General features: G+C 41.3%; 2 protein-coding genes across 3 annotated transcripts; both read right to left on the reverse strand.

The window, feature by feature from the left end:
- Positions 1-316: 316 nt before the first annotated feature.
- rbm24a (RNA binding motif protein 24a) lies at positions 317-9891 on the reverse strand. Its single transcript, XM_026156439.2, has 4 exons — positions 9446-9891; positions 8172-8295; positions 7998-8052; positions 317-1232 (listed from the first exon to the last, which is right to left on the reverse strand). The coding sequence occupies exons 1-4, from the start codon at positions 9611-9613 to the stop codon at positions 875-877; spliced, it is 705 nt and encodes a 234-aa protein (XP_026012224.1). The 5' UTR covers positions 9614-9891; the 3' UTR covers positions 317-874.
- Positions 9892-12733: 2842 nt separating this feature from the next.
- stmnd1 (stathmin domain containing 1) lies at positions 12734-19721 on the reverse strand. 2 transcript variants are annotated; one of them, XM_080296605.1, is made up of 5 exons: positions 17171-19721; positions 15368-15527; positions 14204-14343; positions 13557-13688; positions 12734-13436 (listed from the first exon to the last, which is right to left on the reverse strand). In XM_080296605.1, exons 1-5 carry the CDS (start codon positions 17171-17173, stop codon positions 13026-13028), a joined length of 846 nt encoding a protein of 281 aa, XP_080152731.1. In that variant the 5' UTR covers positions 17174-19721; the 3' UTR covers positions 12734-13025. The 2 variants fall into 2 exon arrangements, with proteins under 2 accessions (XP_080152731.1, XP_026012984.1); XM_026157199.2 differs by lacking the exon at positions 17171-19721 and adding an exon at positions 16619-16957.
- Between the last annotated feature and the right edge of the window lie 4418 nt (positions 19722-24139).

Below are 24139 nucleotides of genomic sequence, written 5' to 3' on the forward strand. Positions count from 1 at the left end.
CCTTTGTTTTATTTGCCAAGTCCCCCCTTTTTTTTCAGTCCAAGAGTCAAGTCAGAGTTGATGACATTTTCAGTTTCTTTTCTTTGTTTCTTTGTCTCATGGTGATTTGTTTGCTTTGCATAGGTCAAGAGGTTGAGAGACACAGAGTTTAAAAAAAAAAGGGACATTCAGCATCAGGAAGATAATAAGGTAGTTCTTCAAATGTTTGTGACACGGCGAGTCACACAAAATAATAGCTAACACAGTGGAAACCGTTCCATTTCCCTGATTATCAGAAAATATCAACTTCCAAAAATGCACTTGAAAAGACAAAAAGAACAAGCAGAGCCCTCAGTGTTTAATAATAACAAATAATAAATATAAATGTTATGAGGGCATTAAATAACCTAACAAGAGGAAAAAAAGGAGTATTTTCCTAAAAACTAACGTTAAAGACAGCAATAGGACCTATACCAACCACAGGGATTAGTTCCTGGATCTCTAAAAATAAGTACTGTACTACAATGATAATAGTAATGATAATAATAATCATGGTAATAACAACAACAACAACAATAATGATAATAATAATAGAAAACCATTTTCATTATTTGTCCTGCGGCTTTTTTTCATTTTCTCTTTTTTCATTTTTTTGGTTGAAGCACAGCAAGTTGAAAAGTTACTGTAAAAAGTTCCCACCTCACCATCATCACCATCACCATCATCATCATCATCATCATCATCACCACCTTTTTAAAGCAACTCTGCTTTTGAGCTGTTGACACGCCACACCCTTAACGCCACTCCCTCTTTTTTTTTCTTTTTTTTTAACAGATCAGCTGTAGCTGGGGTGGGCCTCCTTCTTGCTCTGCATGTCCAGCACTTGCAGGACCTGCTATTGCATGCGGTCAGCTTGCAATTGCTGAGGCTGGTACTGGCCAAAGGCTGCAGCTGCAGCAGCGGCTGAGCCCGGGGCAGCGGTGGCCAAAGGTTGCTGGACAGCATAGCCGTATCCGGCAGTGGCCACGTAGCCTGTGGCCGCTGGGGAGGCGGTGTAAGGGTATTGCTCGTAAGCGGCGGCGGCAGCGGCAGCAGCGTTGGCTGCTGCAGCAGAATACTGTGCATAGGCGGCTCCGGTGTAGTCGATGTAGGGGGATGAGGCAGTGGGAGGCGCAGCGGCTGCAGGCTGCACATGAGGGATGACCACACTAGGCTGAACGAAGGCCTGAGGATACACATAGTGGGCCGGGATGCTGTGGGAGAAACACACAGATGTGACAGTTGTTTGATTCAGTGCCAAACATTAAAAAGACAGTAAGACCCAACCCCCCAAAAACCCAACTCCACCACACTAAGGCCAAGCGCCCTCCCACCACCCAGACCCAGTCCAGTTCACCAGTCAAGAAGAGCAAGAAAATGCCTGCTAGTAAGGATTAGAACAATATAGGGTTGCCAAAATAGAAAAAGTTTGACTAGAAAAGAAGACTAGAACATGAGAAAATCTTTCAACACCCAGACTTTTTTTTTCTTTGTTTCCCTTCTTAATTAAAAAAAACCAACTTTCGTATGATTACATCTGGATGAAGTACTGACATCATCTTCTCTATGAGGCAGAGCATGAGGGGCATGTTTGAGTTTGCGTTGTGGAGACAAAAGAGAAAGAAGAGGGTTGAGATTTGTAGCCTTGCAGCTCATCTGATGGTCAATTTGTACATTAACTCTGGTGCTGTCCCCTGCCTGCTGGAGGGAGAGCAGGGGCAGCGGGGTTCGGGTGGCTTACAGTGGCAGGGGGTGGGGTGTGTGTGTGTGAACAGAGTAGATGAGCCCAGGGAAGCTTTGTGAAAATGTCACTGCCACTTTGACAGCTGGACAGTTTTAAAAAGGGACGCTGCTGGCCATTTCCCCCTCTCTGTCGGGACAATGAGCCACAGAGGCTGTGGGGGGAGCTGGGACTAGGCTCTGCACTGAGAGGGATGTTTCGATTAAATAAACAATTCTGAACAATGAGCACATTCTGCCCTCCATGACATAGCCTTATCCCAGCCCCTAGTCTCTATAAGGTCTGGAAACTCAGCTGCACAGCAAGCAGGAAGGGAGTTTTTATAATCTACACCATTCTGAATGAGAGAAGTGAAAAATCAACTTTTTTAGTAAGAAGCAAAAATAAGAAATGTTGCTTTTTTGATATCCCCTCTCCTCGAATTGAACTCAAACGAAGTGAGAAAACAGAATTCCAGTAACAGCCGCGCATCTAACTTTAAATAACGATTGCTGTTAAATCTGTTGAGGAAAAATCTGCACAATCAGTGGATATCAGGTGGTCACTTTATCGTCTGGATTGAGAGAGAAAACGATCAGAAAGTTTAAAAAAAAAAGTGGGATCTATCGTGGCAACCCTATTGTGAGCACTCCATTATCCAAATTCAATCCACATCCCAACCGAAAACAGTGGACCAGGAAAAACAGGAGAGAACATAAAGAGCAAAGTGTCAGAGAGGAGGATATATAGGAAAAAAACATTTCACAAAAGCAACAACCATGACAAGGGCACAGCACAATCACTCAACTGAAAAAAGACGTGAAAAGCAAAGGGGTGGAAATGTGAAGGGATGGTGTTGCTGTTGCTAAAGATACCCACATAAGAGCATTTTTGAAGGCTGGTAAGAAAATTTCTATCCTGAAAAGATTCTTTGTTTTTTTTTTCAGAGTTAAACTAATTAGAAAACCTTCTGAAGCAGCATTTTCAGTATCATGTGATTCAAAAAACTCACTTTGAAAGTGGCACTAAAGAAACTCAGTGGGCTCAGTAAGGCTTTAGATATTTTACTGGCCTAATAAAAAATATATATATATAGCAGCAGTGGTGCAGAGAGATGTTTACAGGCTGTTATCTCGTGTGAAATCACTGAATTATCAAGAGAGGAAAAACGTCATATGACAGGCGTGGAAGATTCGCCCACTGCTCGACTGCTCAGTTGTGCAAGTATTTGCTGGTCTAACACGCTCAAACCCCCCCCCCAAAAAAAAACAAATCAACTAATTAATTAAGTGTAAGTTTTCCATTTAATTTTGTTACATGAGTATAATTAAGGGATTCTGGTTCAATGAAATTTACTTAATTGGCATTCATTCAGTTTATACCAAGCAAATTATCCTTAATTGTTAATTATTTTAATAAAGAAACTTTTTATATATTTCAGTTGCATTTTACTCAAAGTTACTACTTCATGTTTATTGAGTTTTTGGGGGGGTGGTTTGAGTGTACCGATCAACAAACACATTGTAACTCTGTTTGCACAGTTGATGCCAGGATTTGAATTAATCAGTTAAAAAGGCAGCAGCTGACCCACAGGTGCTCTGTGTGAAAAGCACAGCAAATAAGCCCCTAACAGGACTTCAGATCTCATGTTAGTACTAGATCTATAATAATATAATTCGATAATCTAAGCACTATGCAAGCATAGAGTGCTGTGCTCTGAAAATGCATTGTGCAAGACAGCAAATCTAATAATCTCATAATGTGATATTCACATCTTTGCGCACACTTTCTAATATTTGTCTGACTCCTAGATCTTATTGCAGTTACATTATTAAATCTGTATTACAAGATACTGGTGGTGCTGAGCTGTATAAGTTGGTATAGACTGAATAACACACACAGATATACACATAGCATAAGTTGTGTTTTCGGCCATAGGAAGCAAAGCTCTGCCTCATTAAAATAAACAAACTAAAAACGGCTTTTCTCTGTGCAGATGGTCATAAAATAAGAGCATTTAAGTTATCCCAGTCTATTCCAAGTATATGTAGCTGATTTGTGCAGGTATGCTGGTCTGACTGTTCCTGTGTGTGCGTTTCTTTATTGGAAGGTCCCAGTAGTCAATAAAGTTCAAGGCTAAATAAAGGTTGTCTTCCAGCCTGCATGCTGTCTGCCATGTGGACTTGTTCGTTATCAAAGTGCGAGAGGTTGACGTCACAAACATTTCCTAATTTAAAGAGTTGTTACGACCAAGCTGACTGTGATTCTGATGCACTTAAATATTTGTAACATAGTCATAATCCAAACACAGATGGCTACCTGGATAAAGTTACTGTACGAAACCTTCACCAGTCACTCTGTGTGGACGTATTAACAGCAACAGCAGCAGCACAGATACATCTTCTGAGCGTGCAGAGGAGAACTTCAGTTTTTGAGCCGCTGGATGTAAAAGGATGTTCAGCTGTGATCGTTTGTCTCTTTAAAAAAATTTTTGAAAATGCAAACTTCAGTGCTGAAGTGACTTCAAGGGACCATCAATCTAAAGAGGTTCTTTGATTCATTTCAAAAGGAAGAGAGGACGCTGTTTGCCACGTTTGTGATTTGCGAATTGTATCTTTCACCGGAGCTTTCATCCTAAGCCTCTCTCACTTTGAGTTTACTTCTAACAAATTTATTCCCTGCTGTGGAGATCGTGGCTGCAGTTACACACTAGTATTTCTCTAAATCAGACTGAAGACTTCGGGTCAGCTGTTTACATGGAAAGTAATTTATTAAGGTCTGGTGTTTATGTGGATATTGGAACTTAATCCGAGCAGTGTGATGTACTCAAAGGTTATGAATGTAAATTTTCCTCAATGGCTGCCTTACATCTCTGGAGCTCCCTGAAGAAGATGGATATCTGTTGCATATAGTTACTGTTATTGTGTTAAAAACAGACTCTCTGCAGAGTCCCTTGCGGATAGAGTAGAAGTGTATGTCTCCACATATTTGTGGGGACAAGGACAGAAAGAACGCAAAGTGGGGCAAGTGTAGGAAGAATGCAGCCAGAAAGTCATGAGGTTTAATTGTTTACTCGTTGCAGCTTTTCTTCTAATCTGTTTACGAGGTCTTCTGCTCCACAGCAGGTTTCTGCCTCCCCTGAGCTCGCTTTGTGACGCTTGTATTCAGTCCAGTTTTATTTATATAGTCACAACAAATCACAACAACAGTGGTCTCCAGGCAGGCACTGAACTAGCTCCTACCGTTACTAACAGCTGAAGTAGTTAACATTCATAACACTGAACAGCACGTTTTAAAGAGATCACTGAATCTTCATTTTCAACAACACTTAAGTATTAAACAGTTTTTGAGATATGACTTCTTTGCCATTACTTCTGCTGTTGCAGGATGTGGTCAAAATCTTCCCAAGTTTGACATTTTAATACTATGACAACCCTATTCACACAGTTACATTTCCTCAGCTGGGGGGATATCTTTGCTGGTGCGATCGCCATAGCGATAATAGCTAATCATTACAAGGAAATCTGGCCAAGCATCAGTTAGCGATTAGCATTAGCCACACTAGCTTCTTTGTATATATACACCAGGCTGATTTTTCACAGCAACTTCTTTTATGTAATACTGAACTGCACAGGCAACCAAGTTGTTCTCTCAGTTAACGCTTTGGTGGATCATTTTAATACAGATGACCCCCAGTATTTGCTGGGGCTAAGGGCCACAACCAGCTGCAAATACCAAATACCAAACACTTGAGACCGCTCTAAAAATGCTTATAACTGCCTATTTAAATAGTTCAAACACCATATATACCATAAACTATCATCCTAAAACATTTGAAGGTCTTGGGATATTTTGTAGCCGCCCCCGTGTCTGCTGATGCCATTTCCCCATGTTGAGAAACACACCTTCTTTTTTAATCATAAAAAATGTATTTTGTCGTGAAAATAAAATCAGTTAGTTCCACAGAAAATCCAGAAAAACCGCAAACAGGTGGGGGTCGACTGTAAAGATGATTTGATTGGCTAGCTCTTAACTTTCTCTGCACCATGTTCAAACTGAAGGTGAAGTGACAGGGTTGGAGCCTGACACGTGTTCGTGAATTCTCCCCACCAGCCGCTGTCCCTGGAGTGGGTCATGCTAAATTCCCTTTTGGAATTCACCTCCCAACCTCACCAGGTATGTGAAAAAAAGGAAAAAAGACGACACTGCCGCCAGTTTATGCAAGCCTATCTGCTCACAGGACTATCAGAGGACAGCCACATTGACATCCTTTTTGGATTTTGAAAGCCACTGTGGGGAAAATACCATTTAATTAAGTAAATTTTCTTCACTAAAATCTGGACTTAATTCCATTGTACATGGAAAAAGACTTCTGTCTGTAATTTGCTTTCATAGATTAACAGTGTGCTTACATTTGTTCAGATATGAGTCATGTATGATTCATAACTTGTACAAATTCATATTAACGTCCTAAGACCCAAACTCTTCCATGGCGTGCATTTTTCATTTCTCTTTGATATTTGGGCATATTGGGGCCCGATGAATGTAAAAACAAAGAATTGCCCGATTTTATTTTTTTATCTTATTTTTGTTTTTAAGAAAAATGAGAGCCACATATGAGGATATTTGTTTAAAAATTTGATAGAACAGCAGCAGTATAATGTCCTCGTAAGTGGACATCAGGCCCTTGTAGAGCAAAATTGAGTATTTTGGTCTAAATAACCCAAAATGTGATGTCCATATATTTGGACACCAGGTCCAAGGAGGTTAACTCTTTTTGCCTAACCATGCCTTTATTGAAATATGCTGATGTGCAAAAACCTGTCATTAAGTGTACAGAGGCGACGTCAAAAGTCGACTTAACGGGGATAAAGAGTTAAAGGCTATATGTTAGGCCGGCCCCTAACACACTCACATGACCCTGTTTAAATGGGCTCTTCCCTGCTCTTACATGACACACAGCGACAGCTCGTGCACCCTCACTGGACCCCCTAACACAGACACACACACAGCTCAGCTTCATGCGACTGCATTGTCAGCATTCAGGGCTTTGTGTGGCACAATGGGTGCGCTTGTTTTCCTTAACACCACGAGCCCATGTGACGAAAGCTCGCTCTGAGAGAATAAGAGATAGAAAAAGAGACATCCAGACATTTGTTTGTGTCACAGTGGAGACTTTGGTGCTGACTGACTTGAGCTGGGTGCATGTGGACGTGTGCAGATGCACAGTGAGACCCCATAACCCCCGTATGTTCAGGTGTAGTCAGACGCATATAAGCTCACATTTTAACTGGGATGCTTTCGGTTCATTCATAAGACATTCGCATCTCCCAATAGTGCGAAGAAAAGGAGGCTGAGAGACCACAAGAGGTCATTTCACAGTAAGTTGGTCTCTGCCGTGTTGTGTTAATGTAAGAAACAGCAGGAAGATGCACTGAGCACATGCAAGCAGTGATAGGCTTTGTTATTTTGAGGGGAAAGTGTGGGGTGGGGGGGCAAGGGTGAAAGAAAGAAACTCCACACAGAAAAGTCACCACTCACTCAAACAAGACAGCCAGAAGGAGGAGAAAGAAACATGTAACAGCACATCCTGTTAAACAAAACAGATCAACCACAAGCTAAAAGCAATGATAATAATAATAATTTAAAAAAAATCTTCTCCTCTGCAAAGTAGACACGCTTCCACAAAAAGGAAAAAGAACACCCCACAAAAACAACAATCAGTCCAGTTTTTCTTTTCTTTTACTTTTTTTATCACTAAAGTAAAGAAAGCACACGGTTTAGCTAACAACACCACTTCATAACGGCACACAAAGCTAAGTTCTATTTAAATAAAATGAAAAAGAAGTCCAAACGAAACCCACGTACATGCATCTGTAATCACCATTTTGAGAGCTTGTTTGTGTGCGTTTGAGTCTACAGGTAATTCCTTTTCTCTGATCAGAACTATTCCACAAACCAGCACAGTTAGCTTAACCGAGAGCGAGCCTGTCGAACCAGAGAAAGATAGATAACATTGAGTGAGGCTGTAAAGTTTCCATCACTGTCCACTCAGCACACTCACACAAGAATGTATTTACACTCACACGTATTTCTGCAAACAGTCGAACTTAGGAAAAGCAGTTTTGACTGGAGGTTTTTTTTTTGGGTGGACAATCATTGGGGAAGAAAAGGTGTATTTATAGCTTACATTCCAACTCTGATGATTAGACATCATTTATTCAAGGAAATGAATACATGTCGACTTGTTAGTCCTTACCCATAAGGCCTTTGGATGAATGCTGGGTGAATCTGGGGAACACCGAAGGTAAAACCTGCAAGACAAAATAACTTCAAATACAGACAAAAACTGACTTCTAGCAACAACAACTTGAAATTATATTTAAGATTCAAACCCTGAGGTACAAACAAACATCCTACTGGCTGGTCTTACCTGGCTGCATCACCCGAGGCTTGGCACCCAGGTATGCCAGGTTGACGTTGGCCTTCCTGCCATCGATGATCGGGTTGGGGTCCTTGCAGGCCCGATCTGCGGCTGCACGGTCTGCCATCGTCACCTGAGAGAAGGATAAACGAAGAGCTGAGGATGTTTTTAAAGGCAGTTGAGGGTTCAATAATGATTGGAGCTTGTAAGAAAGAGGGAAACCACATGTTTCAAAGAAGTATAAGTGTGTGTGTGTGTGTGTGTGTGTGGGTATGTGTGTGTGTGCACAGAGGCCTCCTTCTGTGTGCGCCTGTGTGGCCATCACTGACAGTGGCAGGTATTTGACAGCACATACACATTTATCACCCTCGTGTGGATGTGATGAAACTTATCAGCAGTGAACGGTAGCCAGGCTGACCACCACAACCAAACCAAAGCCCTCAGTTCTCCTTTTACAGCCTTTAATTCTAATCAGAGGGATTCATGTGAGCTTGACCATAAACATTATTTGGGAGACAATAAAGTAAAGGTAAATAAAAAAAAAAAAAAAGATGATTTAGAAAGAGCAGTAAAGAGAGGATCTAAGCAAACGTGAAGTTAAACGTTGATCCCAGCACACAAACGTAAATATTTGATTAAATCAAGGGTAGATAAGAATAAAATTAGGTTACTTAAATAAAGGCTCAGGCTTGGCTTCCATAATTCTTTTTTTGGATAATTCTCTTACATGTATATGAAGGTCAGCTTAGTCAAACTATATGTATATGTACAAATAAAGAGATTTATTATTGAATAACCGTGATGGTTGCTCGTCTCCAAACCCCCCCCCAAACAACCCAAAAACATTAAACACTTTGGTTCTCAGGTTTGATGACAAGTCTCAGCAAGACGGTGTAAACTACCCTAAGAGGAAGAAACTGTGACCGTTTCGAAAACCCTGCTCTACAATATCAAGACATAATCGAGAGTTTTCTTTCAGCCCACCGCAGCTGCCACTGTGTGAACAGCTCCTTAAAAAAATGCGTGTCGGGGCGCATACCAGCGCGCAACAAGTTGGTGGGTGCGAGATTGCAACAGAAGCCAGTGACAAATTTAAGCAGGAGCTGCTTATCAAAACATAAACAACCCGTGACCCACAGATATATCAATGCTAGTCATGGTGTTGTGCAAGACAGCAACAGAAGCGAGCCTTAACAGAAGAAACGTGGTGACACGAATTTCTGGAACGAATAGACGCATATAAACTCCTGTGGAAAGCTGTGGTGTTACTGAGTGATACTTACAAATCCATAACCTCTAGACTTGCCGGTCTGCCTGTCGGTAATGACCACTGCTTCTTCAATCTCACCAAAAACTTCAAAATATTTCCTGAGACTGGAATCCGTGGTGTGGTAGGGAAGACCCCCAACAAAGATCTTCGTATAGGTCGTGTCCTTTTGCGTGGTGTGCATCGTTAGTGCAAAAAAATACAATAAATAGAAACTATAAAAAAATATAGTAGTAGTGCAATGTCTCCTTATCGATAATACTTTGGATGACTAGAGAGATAGAGAAAGAGAGAGAGAGAAAGTGAGAGATCAGTTGGCTCTAAAGTTTTTCATAGGAGAAAAGAAGACAAAAGAAGCCTGGAGGTAGATTTAAGTTCGACAGTAAGAGGGTAGAAATATGGAGCGGATTGTCCCAAAGATACCAGCAGGTGTTTCCAGCTCTTCTTGGTAACTCTGCCGTCTAACTAAATAGGTTTGGGACCCATTCCTAAATGCATTGCCTCTAACTCCACCCACTTTTTAGTTCCTCCCACCAGCGTGCACAAACAGCTGGGAAGTGCGGCTCAGTGTGAAACATTGGAGCTCCTTCACCACAAAGATCCGCGTTTAATGAACCATCAGGGCCCAACAAAAACCGATTCTACTGATGATTAGTGATGTGCGATACCACTGATTTCCTTTCCGATCCGATACCAAGCAAAATTCAGGGTGGTATCAGCGATACTGATCCGATACCGATACTCTGTACAAAAACTTAATGTTTCATTGCATTTCATAATACAATATATAATTGTATTATGTAATTGTAATAATAACATAACCATATTGCTTCATAATGATTAGAGGACATCAGACAACTTGTTTTTATTGCTTAATAATGCAGAATAATCATATAGAAATAAAAAAAACTGATGTTGTGCGCTATTTGAGCATGTTGCCTGCCTGCAGCACTAAAGGACTCTGCGAGAGACATCTGTCTCGCCCTAGCAGCACCTGTCCCTGTCCTCCTCTTCTGTTCACCTCAACATAAGCTTATCATATTCTGTGATGTGATTTACTCTGAGGTGTTTGACGAGGTCAGTGGTGTTGCCACAACAACGTGTCCACACAGGACTCTGTTTGCGCTCAGCCATTGTTGTGAGTGTGAATGCCAGGGGCTGCGACACATTTATACAGCCGTATTCCACATATGACTATGAAAGGCGTAAGAGGAAGTAGTTCCTTCCAAATTAGACGATCCGAATTGTATAGTTTCTTTCCACTGCGTTCATTTTAATGGAAAAACTACAAATTTACCCCAGAGTACTAAAATATCGATATTATAATATGATAATCGATTCTAGAACATAAATTGCTGGTATCGGAACAATCGATATTTCAGTATCGATCCGCACACCACTACTGATGATACGTTTGGCACAAAAAGTACCTGTGACTCAGGAACAGCTCAAGTGAAAAATAATTTGGATGTTTGGGGGGGTTTTTTTCACCCTCCACAGTGTTTTAGTTCTCAGTTGAACTAATGTAAACTAATATGTGAGCTGAACTGATTAATTAAGAAGTGATCTCTCAGAAAAATAAAGTTATTTTAAGTACTTTGGACTCACAATGAACAAATAGCACTAACTTTAAACTCAAGTAAACCATACTCACTTTCTACTGGCAATCTTTTAGTTTTGACAGTTTATTGCAAATACAGTTTTAGATATTTTACATTTATAGAATAAACTTTATTTATTTATTCACAAATAGAATGGGGAAAAAGAGTTCAGCCCTTTTATAAACAGCAGATCAACACCTTTGAAAATCCTCTGAGAAGATTCACAGTCCAGCTTGAATGGCTGGGACTACAGATGTGAATTAGTAGTTTGGTATAATCTGGCGCTTGCATCTTATATTTTTGGTGTATTGCTGTTTAATGGCATGCCTGTCCCTGTTGAATAAATAAGTAAAGAAAGAAGTCATGCACAATACGTGAGGGGTATGTCTTTAGAGAGTCTTAATTGTGTTGCTTCTTGAGTGGAAAGGTCATTAGTCCAGTGTAAAAAGTTTGAAACAGAGGTGTCAGTGTCGGATGAGGCCATACTGCTGCATCTCTCAATATCCTCCCGAACAGCCCAGAAGAGCTAATTCAACTCCGGTAATGTGAGAGTGAACTCTTCTATTAATCATTCATGGTGCCTCACTTCTGCGAGCTGGCCTACATACGTACATCTATCCTACAGTGAGCAGATACATTTACGGTGGGAGCATTACCAAGTGCTGTTCATTCCTATGTGGGAAGCCACTGATGACCAGTCTAAACTTTATGAAACTCAGATCAGTAAAGATTACTAATTGCGTTTTTATTCACCTCCAACCAAAATCTGTCTTCTTCCAGCTAAAAGAATGACAAGAGCCAGTGTTGTCACCTCCACCTGCAGGACGTCACATCACAATGAAATGCAACCTGATAAAGCGCCTTTCTGCCGTGTCTCCGTTCACTTGCTGTTTTATTAATGCAGCCACACGCCCTTAAAAGTCAGAATAAAGGGGGATTGATATCAGGTTTCTCAAGCTCAACAATGGGGATCCGGTTAGGTTGCATGCTCTTATTGTCTCTGCAGCATGCTGACTAGTCTGAATCCTCTAACAATATGCCGCCCCCCAATGAAAGCTTCATTTATTCTTTATCACCAGGAACCTTGAACCACTGCAAACATTAAGTCCACTTTGTAAATGCTGTTTCCATATTGGCTGTTTTTAGAGAAATTAAAACTTAAAATATCTGTCAATCATTTGCCAGTCAGGCAAAGGAAAGTTGAAGGTCAAAGGTCAAGGAAACAGCTGAATGGCCACAGCAGTCACACTTAGGTTTCAGCCCTAACCTCTCATTCAAAAATATGTTTTGATGTTCTGGTTTTTTTTGTGGTTAACCTCTAAAGCTTTTACATTTTATGGATTGTAATAAATGACTGATCACACACTTGTTTTTCACACACTCTCTGAACCATAAAAAACGAGAAAATGGGGATTTCCTACTTTGCCTTAAACACATCTTTTTACACCAAGCCCTTCCTCACATGTTGCCAAAAGCACTCATGGCTTGTCTTATAGAAGAGGTGCGCTAACTCTTCTATAAGACAAGCTGCAGCACACATTTAACCCACTGAAACAGTGCCACCTTATGTCCAACAGAACAGCTGCACAGAGTACAACCTTCACAGCAACGTGAGAGGATAACACAGCAATTTCTCTCAGTTATAGTGAAAAAAACAAACAAAGACCAAACAACCAAAAGCACTCACAAAAATCGATTTGGTCTTTTGGTATGAAGTGCATCAATTAATCTTTATTAAAGTGTTCAGTGAGGTAAAATGCGTTGAATTTAATGGAAAACCCTCATGTTCCAATGTGCTTTCATGTTTTTCTTCTGCAAACCTTCACAGCTTCAACATTAAGTTCAGTCACACATTAAATATACATTGTACACATTGCTAATACATTTATTTTACAAGCTTAAACAACTCTCAACTGTGCAAAATGAATGTATTTTTGGCTTAGTTTCTCTTCCCGTACCCCCTTGTGCTGATTGATGGCTGATTTGTGCAATAGTTTAAAATACTTCTTCTTTGTCATCTGCATGTTGGAAGCTAGAATCACACTCCAGCTCCCCTGAGGCTGTGAACTCTTGCACCTGGGTCATCTCTTCTTCTTCTTCCTTTTCTCTACTCTCAACTTCCCTCTCTGCACCCTCCCCTCGGTGATCTCCTCCCTCCTCTCTCCTTTCTCTCTTCCCTGCCTTCTTCGCCTCTTCCTCGCACTCCCTTTTGCCATCTCCATCCTCTCTCACCCACTCTCCTCCCTCTGCAGCCTCACGCATCACCTGGCTGGGATGTGGTGCCGCTAGCGTCTCCACAGGGGTGATGGACATGTCTTTGTCTTTCTCGGTGCTGGAGATGATGGCGGGGACACGGACACGTGCAGACTTGCTCCTTAAACGCATCTTGAGCTTATCTTCTTTTAACTGAAAGAGAGTGGAGAGTGCAAGATTTTTTTTTTAAGAAAACTCTGGTAAAAAACAAAACAAACCAAAAGACATGACAGAGCTGAGGTGTTGGGGAAAATGGTCATGCAGACACGGCACCTTGCGTCTCTCTTCAGCCAGCCGGATCTTCTCTTCAAACTCTTCTCTGGTGTGTAGCTTCTGAGCTTTCTTCACCTTCAGAGACTCCAGTCTGGCAGGAGGCCTGCGCCAGGCACCTTCATTGTCGTCCAGCTGATGCATACAAACACAGAAAATGACAGAAAACACTTCATGCATCTTTTTAGACAGGCAACCTGTCTGTACCACGTCTCACGCCCTATGGCAGACGGGATAAGCTCCAGCCCCCAACCCCCCACACTCGTGACCCTGAATTTAATATGCAGAATGGAATGGACGGATAGTTTAGCTTATGAGTATGAGTTTATGGGCAAAGATGGAATCAGGCAGCTCATTTTGTGCTTGGTTCATGGTGTTCTTCCTTATTTTCTTTTTCTTTAGTAAAAGTTTGTTGAACCGCAGCATTATTATGGATGCCACAGATTCAGGGACAGTAGCAGTCAGGCTATGGAAAAAGTTTTTATTTCGCTTTGTCAGATGTGTTGAGAAAAAAAAGCATCTTTTAGAATATGTACCCTGTTTATATCACTGTGCTTGTCTTTCTACTAAAAGTAAAGCTCCATTTGCAGTAAAGCTGTCAGATAACTGGCCTGTAAGGTCGTACCATGCTGTGCACACCAGGTACTCACCATGATGCTGTAAGCTTCTCCAACCCTGCTGCTCTTTTCTCTGTGCTGTTCCTTTGGGATGATGCCCTGATTCAGCAGTTCCTCCAGGATCTTGTGGGACTTCTGGCGTTCAGTTATTTCATTATCCCACAGAAGTACGTCTGGAAAAACAAACCAACAAAAAAACAAGAAATAAACAAACACATATTATACACTCAAGGACATCTTACAAGCAAATAAATAACAAAATCACAGTATAGATAAAATAACAGTTGAAGACATCATCGGAAAAAAAAGTCAATACATCACAGAATTAAAATAAAACGGAATAGGCAAGCTTAAACAGATGTGTTTTAACAGTGGTTATAGAGAGAGGGAGAGAATCAGTGTTCTGAATGTGATTTGGGAGCGAGTTCCAAAGATGAGGAGCCACTCGGTTGCCAGCTCTAATGCCCATGGTCGTCAGGAGTGCAGAAGGTATAATGAGAATGACAGAGGATGAGGAGCTCAGAGAACAGGATGGAGTGGTGATGTGCAAAAGATCAGGGAGACCTGGAGGTGAGAGATGGAGAGATAGAGAGACTTAAAGGGCTTAAAGGACCAGGGCTGTCTGTACTGTGAAGGTGCTGAAAACCAGATTCAATTTGCTCATAGAGATGACTGTTAGTAAGGTGACAGTAAGGTGATGGGTCTACACTCGATTTCTTAAGAGTTGGAATTATCACAGCTAGAGGTAAAGGAAAAAGGCAGAGATTAGGGAGAAATGGATAATGTCAGTTATTCAATGAGTGAGAGAGGAACAAAATAAACAGGATATAACTGCCTGAGTGGAAAGTGGGTCAAGGCAACAGGTAGAAGGTTAAGATTTATCAGCAAATCCAGATATTTTCTCAACAGTTGAGAGAGTGAAACTGGGAAAGAGGAAGGCAGATCACAGTGTGCAACATGTGGAATTATCTAGACCCAGCTGCTGATGGACATTGCTCTTCTTGGTATTGAAAAAAAGGCCATGGAAATCCTAATATTCCATTCACCAGACTTGATTAATGTTCCATACATATATTCCATAAATATTAGCTGTAGACATGGCACCCTTAAAGTGGCCCATTTGTTCCTGATTTGTTTCTCTACAGCCTGATGAGTCAGACTACACACTCACTGTCCTGTGTAAATCTGTCCACTCACTTTCTCTGATGCTCTCTGATGTTAGAAGAGGGAGTGTTCGGGGCACTGCTCCAGGTATGTCACCAGGTATTTCTCTGTTCTCCATCACCACCCCGCTGTCTGCTGTGCCCTTTGACACAGCTGAGTCTCCACGACCGCTGACCTTACTTCCTGTGTCATCCTGACAGCACAGACACAGAAAATAAATGCAGAAAGGGGACATTATTAAATCCTGACATCATTCCTGTGGTATCACAGACATGAATTTGTCATGGTAACATCTGTGTTAACGTATTATCAATTTGTCATATAGGTTTACTTCACAGTCTCAATCAGCTACATTTTACAAAAAAAAAGTACACCGAAATACATATTCACCTTTTATTTTCTTATAGTGTACACTGGTACTGATTAAACTAACCCGGCAGCATAAAACACAACTACAGTTTACTGCGCAAGTTCACAAGTCCAGTGTGAAATAAACCTACATAAAAAGTTGATTTCTTTGAGCCCCATATTGTATTTTTAAGGAATGCTTTTCAACTATGGTATAAACTATGAGGTTCGTGTGAAATATAAATTCATTCATGAGATTTAGAGGGGAAACCACTTTTATCAAATCTGTTGCAACTGACATGACCAAAAATGTGTCTTTTCATTTGTCTCTTCTTTTCTTTATTATAATCGTATAATAATAATAATAATAATAATAATAATAATGATATATATATGTATATATATAGATATATATGTGTATAAATAATCCCCATTTTTGAAAACAACAACAAAAGTTGCATTAAGGACTGCAATGAGACGAAACTGGATTCTTCTTCAGCCTTTAAGAGCAAGCCCAAACTTTTAGTCTTTATAAAAAGTAAGATATATTAACACTGATAATGCCAAACTTTTTTTTTCTTTTTGCCTTGACACATCTGAAGCTGGTCTGATAGGACTTAACCATCATTACTCAGGTTCGTACCACAGAAGAAGAAGCATTGTGAAGGCACCTGCCCTTGTTGCCTTAACTTTATAGTTTATGTGAGAGAGTTGGGCTATACCAGTCTTTCAGCTTGCTGTTTTTCCAAAAAAAAGGAACAAAATGTTTTTTTCCCCTGCTAGAGAAGACTTCATAATAAATATCTATGTTCAAAAGGAAAATTTCACTTCCCTTACAACTTTCTATGAATTTTCTTTAAAAACTGTCACAAACAAACACCAGCTCTAGCGTCCTGTCCCCGGTTTTACTAGTGGGTGGTGGGACACCCAGCCTACCTCGTCTCCATTCACTGTCAGCGTTTGGACCGCGGTGATCGTGGAGTTCATGCATCCCATTTTCACCTTAAAGCAACGATGTGAAGTCAATCCTTGAAATTCATAAACCACCAGCTGTGTTTTGTTTTCTGGATTTCTTGTTGTTGTCTATGTGTTATCGACTGTTGTAGATTTGCATTCCTTCACTCAGACACTGCAGTCTCCATGGGTCCCGTGCGTTGCTAGGGGCCGTTGCTACAATAAATCTGACCTGGTCAAAGAGGTGATACTGCAAAGTCTACGTACAATGATCAAATTCGTTCATTTCTGATCAAATTTGTGCTTGCATCGTCCTTAAATGAACTCGTATGACAAATTTGTTGTCGGACTTCTGTTTGGGAGTAGAGTCGACTACAAAAGTATAATAGTGCCAGAAATCACTAGACGTGCATGTTACCAGATTACCACAAACAGAGGGGCTTGGTAAATAATTCAGCCAGGAGTCAGTGTGCCAAAAATAATTATATAAAACATGACCCTGACACATAAAACACAACACACTGTTCCGCTTACCATTAATTTTTACTCAGATACCAAGTTTCAGTGCGTGTGACCTTCGTTTCCTAAAACAACAACAACATGAAAATAAAATGAATATAAGACGAACGGACAGTGACAAATATCAACAAATAAGATACGCTTTTAATAAGCAAGCAGGGCCGGCCCGTGGCATAGGCCGTATAGGCAAATGCTAAGGGCGCCGTCCATCAGGGGGCGCCACGCCAGTGCCACAAATGTTGAAAAAAAAAAAAAAAAGTTGGTACTATTATTTCTAAATACAAAAAATAATCCCACGTTAATTAAAATGCAAAGTAAAGCTTATTTAATAGAAATATTATTTGTTACAACATTACGCCCCCCGCACGGTGCGCCCCCTCCCTCCCCGTATCATGGTTCCTTTTGGACGTCACCACATCAAAAAATCAACACAAGATGTCAAAACGGCCAAAGCTGTCAGGTGCCCAGGGAAGAAAAAAGAGAAAAGAAGAGGAGGAGAAACGAGAAAAAGACAGAGGTAGGTAACGTTAGCCTACATGAAATTATTTGTCTGAATGTGATAGTAACCTAAATTTTTAGCATTAAGCTAATGTTACATGATTCGCTAATTGCTAATCAATAAATAGCTAGTTAACTGTTTTAACGTCAGTTAATATTGTGGAGGGGGCTAAATTGTTATGGAAAATAATAATGTAACGTTAGGTAATTACAGTACTCCCACCTTTCCTCATTTGTATTCATCTTTTAAGCAGGTGTTTTTTGTTTACATTGTTATTGCCTTCTGGTTAGCTAACGTTTACCCTGCAAGTAATAGTCACTTTTCCACCCCTGTATATATTATAGTTGTAAGCCTAGTTGTTAAAGTGCACATCATTAATGTTAATTAAGCAATATCACATGAGAGGGAATGCTGTTTTTTAATATGAGCACTGCTGTGATTCGGTCAAAGATAATCATAACATAACATTCTCATATGATATTATACTGTTACTTTGCATTCTGCTATTCAGCATTTCACTGTAATGATGACAATAAATTGAATCTAATCTAATTTGCATATCAGTTAACATCATACATATATCTCTTTGCTTTTTCATTTATATTATATAATTTCATTTTATTCCTGGAATCATATGTTTTTATTATTAGACTTTAATACTCAGTGGTGTCACATACTCCTCTCTTCAGATGCACTGTTGAAGTTTCTAAATCCCACCCCTGGGCCATCTACCACATCTACCGCTGCTGCCTCCACTTCAGCATCACAACCCACCAGTGATGCAGCTTTAGCAGCACAACCCAGCCATGATGCAGCAGCATCAAGCGGTCTTCCTGTTGCCTCCACCTCAGCAGCACAACCCACCAGTTTTGCAGCAGCATCAAGCGGTGTTATTGTATTTCATATATTCATTTTTTAATTTTTTGTATTCATTTATTTATTCATATATTTTTTTTATCTTGTTAATTATTCTGATTGTGAATTTGCTTTCTTTAAGTAAAAAAAAAAGGTCAAAGACAAAGCTATTCGGTTTCTTGTGAGTACATACACTACACTGCCGATGTAGGGGGGCGCCACCTGAAATCTTGCCTAGGGCGCCAGATTGGTTAGGGCCGGGCCTGTAAGCAAGATTAAAATAACAGTTCTTCTTTCTTGGGGAGAAGGTAACATGCAACTTTCTGTTTTTTTCCAGTTCTGAACAAAAACCACAAAATACATCAAGGCAGTTGCCTAAGTATGGGCTTAATGAGGGTTATATAATATTGGACAGGTAGTCTGATATCCTGAAAAGCGAGGGGAAAAAGCATCTTTCAGTTTAACTATTTTGTCTGCTGATACAACGGATAGGCTTGGTCAATTGTGGTACAATAGCCATTTGTATAAGAGGTAACATATGAGAGAGATACTCCCTACAGCTTATGACAAAATTTGATTCGATTTGATTGATGACCCTAATCATGACCTTTTGACCTCCCCCCTCCCCCCCGGAAGTGTGTAATTTGATCCCCTAAGCGTGACGAATTGCAACCGGAGAAGGGAGGGGGAAACCCCCGGAAGTGTGTAATTTGATCCCCTAAGCACGCCACCTGTTGCGCCACCTGTTGTTGGAAAAAAAAGAAAAAAGTTTTTAGAGGGAGGGAGGGGTCTGCGGCAGGGGAGGGGAATAAAAGCAGAGAGGAGGCCGTCACAATTTCTAGGCACAGACGCAAGATGGATCCTTTGATTCTGCAGCCCAGCAGCGTTCCTGTGTACTTGGACGGCGAAGAGATCTGCTCTCCCGAGGCCGCTAGCATGGGAGGCAGCAGCAGCGAGTGGTCCTCGTCGATTAAATCAAATCAAATCACTTTTTATTGTCACATCACATGTGCAGGCACACTGGCACAGCACATGCGAGTGAAATTCTTGTGTGCGAGCCCCACAAGCAACAGAGATGTGCAAACACAACAACACAAACGAGCAAAATACAAGAATGGCCAACCTGAAACTAATAAATATATGTACAATATATAATAGTGTATGCATTTCTGGATGTGTATACTAAATATTTTCCTACGTGTGTGTGTGTGTGTGTGTGTGTGTGTGTGTGTGTGTGTGTGTGTGTGTGTGTGTGTGTATACACATTTTTACAAATTAAATAGTAAAAAAATAAAATAATAATAATAATAATAATAATAATAAAATATATAAAATATACAGAGTTGAATATGTGCAAAACAAGTGGCATTTATATACAGTGTGGAGTGCATAATGTTGAAGTTCCAGTAGTGAAGCTGAGGTGTCTATGACGTGTTCAGCAGTCTGATGGCCTGATGGAAAAAGCTGTCTCTCAGTCTGCTGGTTCGGGACCGGATGCTGCAGAACCTCCTTCCTGATGGAAGCAGTCTGAACAGTTTATGGCTGGGGTGACTGGAGTCCTTGATGATCCTCCCCGCTTTCCTCAGGCAGCGCTTCCTGTAGATGTCTTGGAGGGAGGGAAGCTCACCTCCAATTATCCGTTCAGAGCACCGCACTACTCGCTGGAGAGCTTTGCAGTTGTAGGCGGTGCTGTTGCCATACCAGGTGGTGATGCATCCAGTGAGGATGCTCTCAATGGCACAGCGATAGAAGGTCCTGAGGATGCGGGGGCTCATGCCGAATCTTTTCAGTCTCCTGAGAAAGAAGAGGCGCTGCTGCGCCTTCTTCACTGTTTTGTTTGTGTGTACTGACCACGTAAGATCCTCAGCCAGATGTACTCCAAGGAACCGGAAGCTGCTCACTTTCTCCACAGCAGCGCCGTTGATGGTGATGGGGGTGTGTACTTCTCTGCACCTCCGGAAGTCCACTATCAACTCCTTTGTCTTTGCGACGTTGAGGGTGAGATGGTTGTCTTGACACCAGTGGGTCAGGGCGCTGACCTCCTCCCTGTAAGCCGTCTCATCACCGTTGGTGATAAGACCCACCACTGTAGTGTCGTCCGCAAACTTCACAATGATGTTGGAGCTGTTAGTGGCTGTGCAGTCGTAGGTGTAGAGTGAGTACAGGAGAGGGCTCAGTACACACCCCTGTGGAGCACCAGTGTTCAGTGTGATGGGGGATGAGGTGATGCTGCCCAGTCTGACCACCTGGCGTCTGTCAGACAGGAAGCTAAGGATCCAGCTGCAGAGGGAGCTGCTCAGTCCTAGATCCTGCAGTTTCCTGTCCAGCTTCGAGGGAACGATGGTATTGAATGCTGAGCTGTAATCTACAAACAGCATCCTCACATACGTGTCTCTCTTCTCCAGGTGTGACAGGGCAGTGTGTAGTGTCAGGGCTATGGCATCATCAGTGGACCTGTTGTGGCGGTATGCAAACTGTAGAGGGTCCAGTGAGTCGGGTAGTGCAGAGCAGATGAAGTCCCTGACCAGCTTCTCGAAGCATTTGCTTACGATGGGGGTCAGGGCTACAGGTCGCCAGTCGTTCAATGAGGAGATGGTGGAGGATTTGGGTACAGGGACGATGGTGGCCATTTTGAAGCAGGCTGGGACTACAGACAGAGAGAGGGAAAGGTTGAAGATGTGCGTGAACACTCCAGCCAGCTGAGCCGCGCATGACCTGAGGACGCGGCCGGGAATCCCGTCCGGACCAGTAGCTTTGCGTGCGTTCACCTTCCTGAAGCACTTCCGCACATCCTCCTCAGACACAGTGTGCGCACTGACGTCATCCGCGGTGCGCACACTGTCCGGTCTCATGGTGTTCGCTGTGTCGAATCTAGCGTAGAATACGTTTAGATCCTCACACAGAGAGGCCGTGGTCTGCGGTGTGCTGGTTTTCCCTCTAAAGTCTGTGATCGTGTTTAGTCCCTGCCACATACTTATCAGATTATCAGCGACAGATTATCAGCGACACCCCCGTCACCGTCTACAGTAACAGATCCGAAGCAACCGCCGCTCCGCGGAAAGAAGGCTTTGAGTATGACATATTCAAATACAGCATATTTACTATGGAAGGCCTCGATCCAGACCTTGCGACCCTACCGGAAATACTCCGGAAGTGTCTAGTCATTTTCAGACCTGATGCGTCATGTTCCATAAGCATGAGGGGAGGGGTATGGTTGCCGGGGGGGGGGGGGGAGATCAGAGAGGGTTCCTGAAGCATAGGGGTGATGCAGCAGCAGTTGACTCTGTGCTGTATAGAGAGACAGAGCGGCAGTTAGTTTTCCACAAACTCATAGTTTGAATTCTGTTTCAATATTATGACAATTTTCTCTGTATTTCTTTTTTTTTTTCTTTTTTTTTTTTTACAATAGCGGGTGTAATTTTACTTTCTTAAGCTGCACCGGCGTTTGTAATGGAAATAAAGAGTGACTTCCTGTAGAGATTTCAATAGTATTTTATTTTCCTATAATACAGACGCTGTAAAAAACCTTTAAGATACACCATAGCTTGTGATGAAAAGAAGAACTTTCTATCCGCTTGTAACCTACAGGCTGCCTATGTGTAAAAAACGAATAAATATCCCTTAGTGAATACTACTTTTCCTTTTGAGAGACTGAAAAACAAACCATAATTGCAGCGACAGGCGATCTTGTTTCACACACACACACACACACACACACACACACACACACACACACACACACACACACACACACACACACACACACACACACACACACACACACACACACACCGCGGGCCAAGGAGGAGTTTTTTTCTTCAATACTTTAACAATAAGTTTTCTCAATAGATAGAAAATGAAAATGAGGAGTCAACAGCCGATATTATCAGTGCTTGTAACCCGGTAAATAATTTCGTACATCTCCCCATAAAACAAGTCTTAGTGGAAAAAAGCTCATATTCGAATAAGTTTATTAAAGCACCCCCCTCTGTGGGAAAGAGTCAACCATGAGGCGAGTTTTGTCAACAGCAATTGTCCATTTGGTAAAACAAATATCCGCCTCAAAGTCGTATTTTACCGTTGCAGAATGTGGAAAACAGACGGCGTTCGCAAGAAGGCACACACACACACACACACACACACACACACACACACACACACACACACACACACACACACACACACACACACACACACACACACACACACCGCGGGCCAAGGAGGAGTTTTTTTCTTCAATACTTTAACAATAAGTTTTCTCAATAGATAGAAAATGAAAATGAGGAGTCAACATCCGAAAAACAAGTCTTAGTGGAAAAAAGCTCATATTCAAATAAGTTTATTCCCCTCTGTGGGAAAGAGTTTTTTTTCTCAGAGTCAACCATGAGGCGAGTTTTGTCAACAGCAAGAACAACTGTTGCCCATAAAGTAAAACAAATATAATCTAAGTCGTATTTTACCGTTGCAGAATGTGGAAAACAGACAGCCCTCACAGGAGGCACCCAGGGGCCCACCTCACACACCATAGTTAAAATATTTAAATTTCAACTAAATTTGTAGTAATGATCGGATTTCCTCACTTATCTACACCACACTCCTTGTCCTTGATTTCTTATCGTTTCTTATCGTTCCTCTGTCCCTTAATAGAAACCACATATATAGAAACTATCCTCCCTTTCAGTTGTCTTTTGCACTTCCATATCACAAAGCAGTTACTGTAGGTTATTTTCTGCTTATGCATTAATGTAATTAATTAACTTATTTATCCTTAAGTAAGGTAATGACTTGAGTTCTAATGCTTTTTGTCTCTTGAGTTAGCTGTCAATGTGGGATTTTTTTCCCCTTTTGTCCAGTTAAAGCTGCCTTTCATTCTTCAACACAGCTTAAACTCTAATAGGTAAGCTTTCTTGTAATTTCTTAGTTCTGCAGTCTTCTTGAAAGACATCCGAGACTCTTCTTTGGATGCTGGCTGCCTTTTGTTTTGTTTTCTGTCAAGATGATCCCACACTGCTTCGATTATCTTGAGGTTCGAACCCTGGAGAGATCAATCCATGACTGATGCGTTGTTTCATCCAGGCATACTTTGACTACATTGGCAGTATGTTTGCGATCATTGTCGTACTGAAAAATGAAGTTGAAGCCAATCAGACACTACGTGGTATTACATGGTCGATCAAAATCTGGTGGAACTTTTCTACATTCATAATTTGATTAATTTGGATAAGAGCTCCAACAACACTGGCTGAAATCCAGCCTCAAAGCACGGTAGAGTATCCACGCTGTGTTAAAGACGGCTATAGACATTCACTGTTGTATCTCTCTTCGGACCTCTTCCATGCATATTTCAAATTTGGATTCATTACTCCATAAGACATATTACAGCTGATTTCTTTTTCCAGTCAATTTCTTGTGTAATTTGGCACACCTCAGCCTTATTTTTCTCTGTTCTCCTTCCTTAAGAATGGCTTATTAACAGCCACCCTTCCAACTCAGATAACTTTTGATGAGGTTTCATGAAATGTTTACAGCACTTGAGTTACTCGCCACGGCCATCCTAAATGTTAAAAACACTAAACTTTAATTCTAAATTACGTAATTAACGTTAACCAGAAAAAACAAGCCAAAGTCGA

The sequence above is a fragment of the Astatotilapia calliptera genome, chromosome 22 (assembly GCF_964374335.1).
Source record: "Astatotilapia calliptera chromosome 22, fAstCal68.1, whole genome shotgun sequence".
Taxonomy (NCBI): domain Eukaryota; kingdom Metazoa; phylum Chordata; class Actinopteri; order Cichliformes; family Cichlidae; genus Astatotilapia; species Astatotilapia calliptera.

Excerpts from the sequence above, each read along its gene's own strand:
- rbm24a (XM_026156439.2), bottom strand. The coding sequence starts at position 9,613 with ATGCACACCACGCAAAAGGACACGACCTATACGAAGATCTTTGTTGGG. Across the intron at positions 8,053-8,171 it reads GCCTCGGGTGATGCAGCCAG|GTTTTACCTTCGGTGTTCCC; the intron begins GTAAGACCAGCC and ends TTTGTCTTGCAG. Across the intron at positions 1,233-7,997 it reads TTCATCCAAAGGCCTTATGG|CATCCCGGCCCACTATGTGT; the intron begins GTAAGGACTAAC and ends TTTCTCCCACAG.
- stmnd1 (XM_026157199.2), bottom strand. The coding sequence starts at position 16,678 with ATGGGATGCATGAACTCCACGATCACCGCGGTCCAAACGCTGACAGTG. Across the intron at positions 15,528-16,618 it reads TGACAGTGAATGGAGACGAG|GATGACACAGGAAGTAAGGT; the intron begins GTAGGCTGGGTG and ends CTGTGCTGTCAG. Across the intron at positions 13,437-13,556 it reads TGGCTGAAGAGAGACGCAAG|TTAAAAGAAGATAAGCTCAA; the intron begins GTGCCGTGTCTG and ends ACTCTCTTTCAG.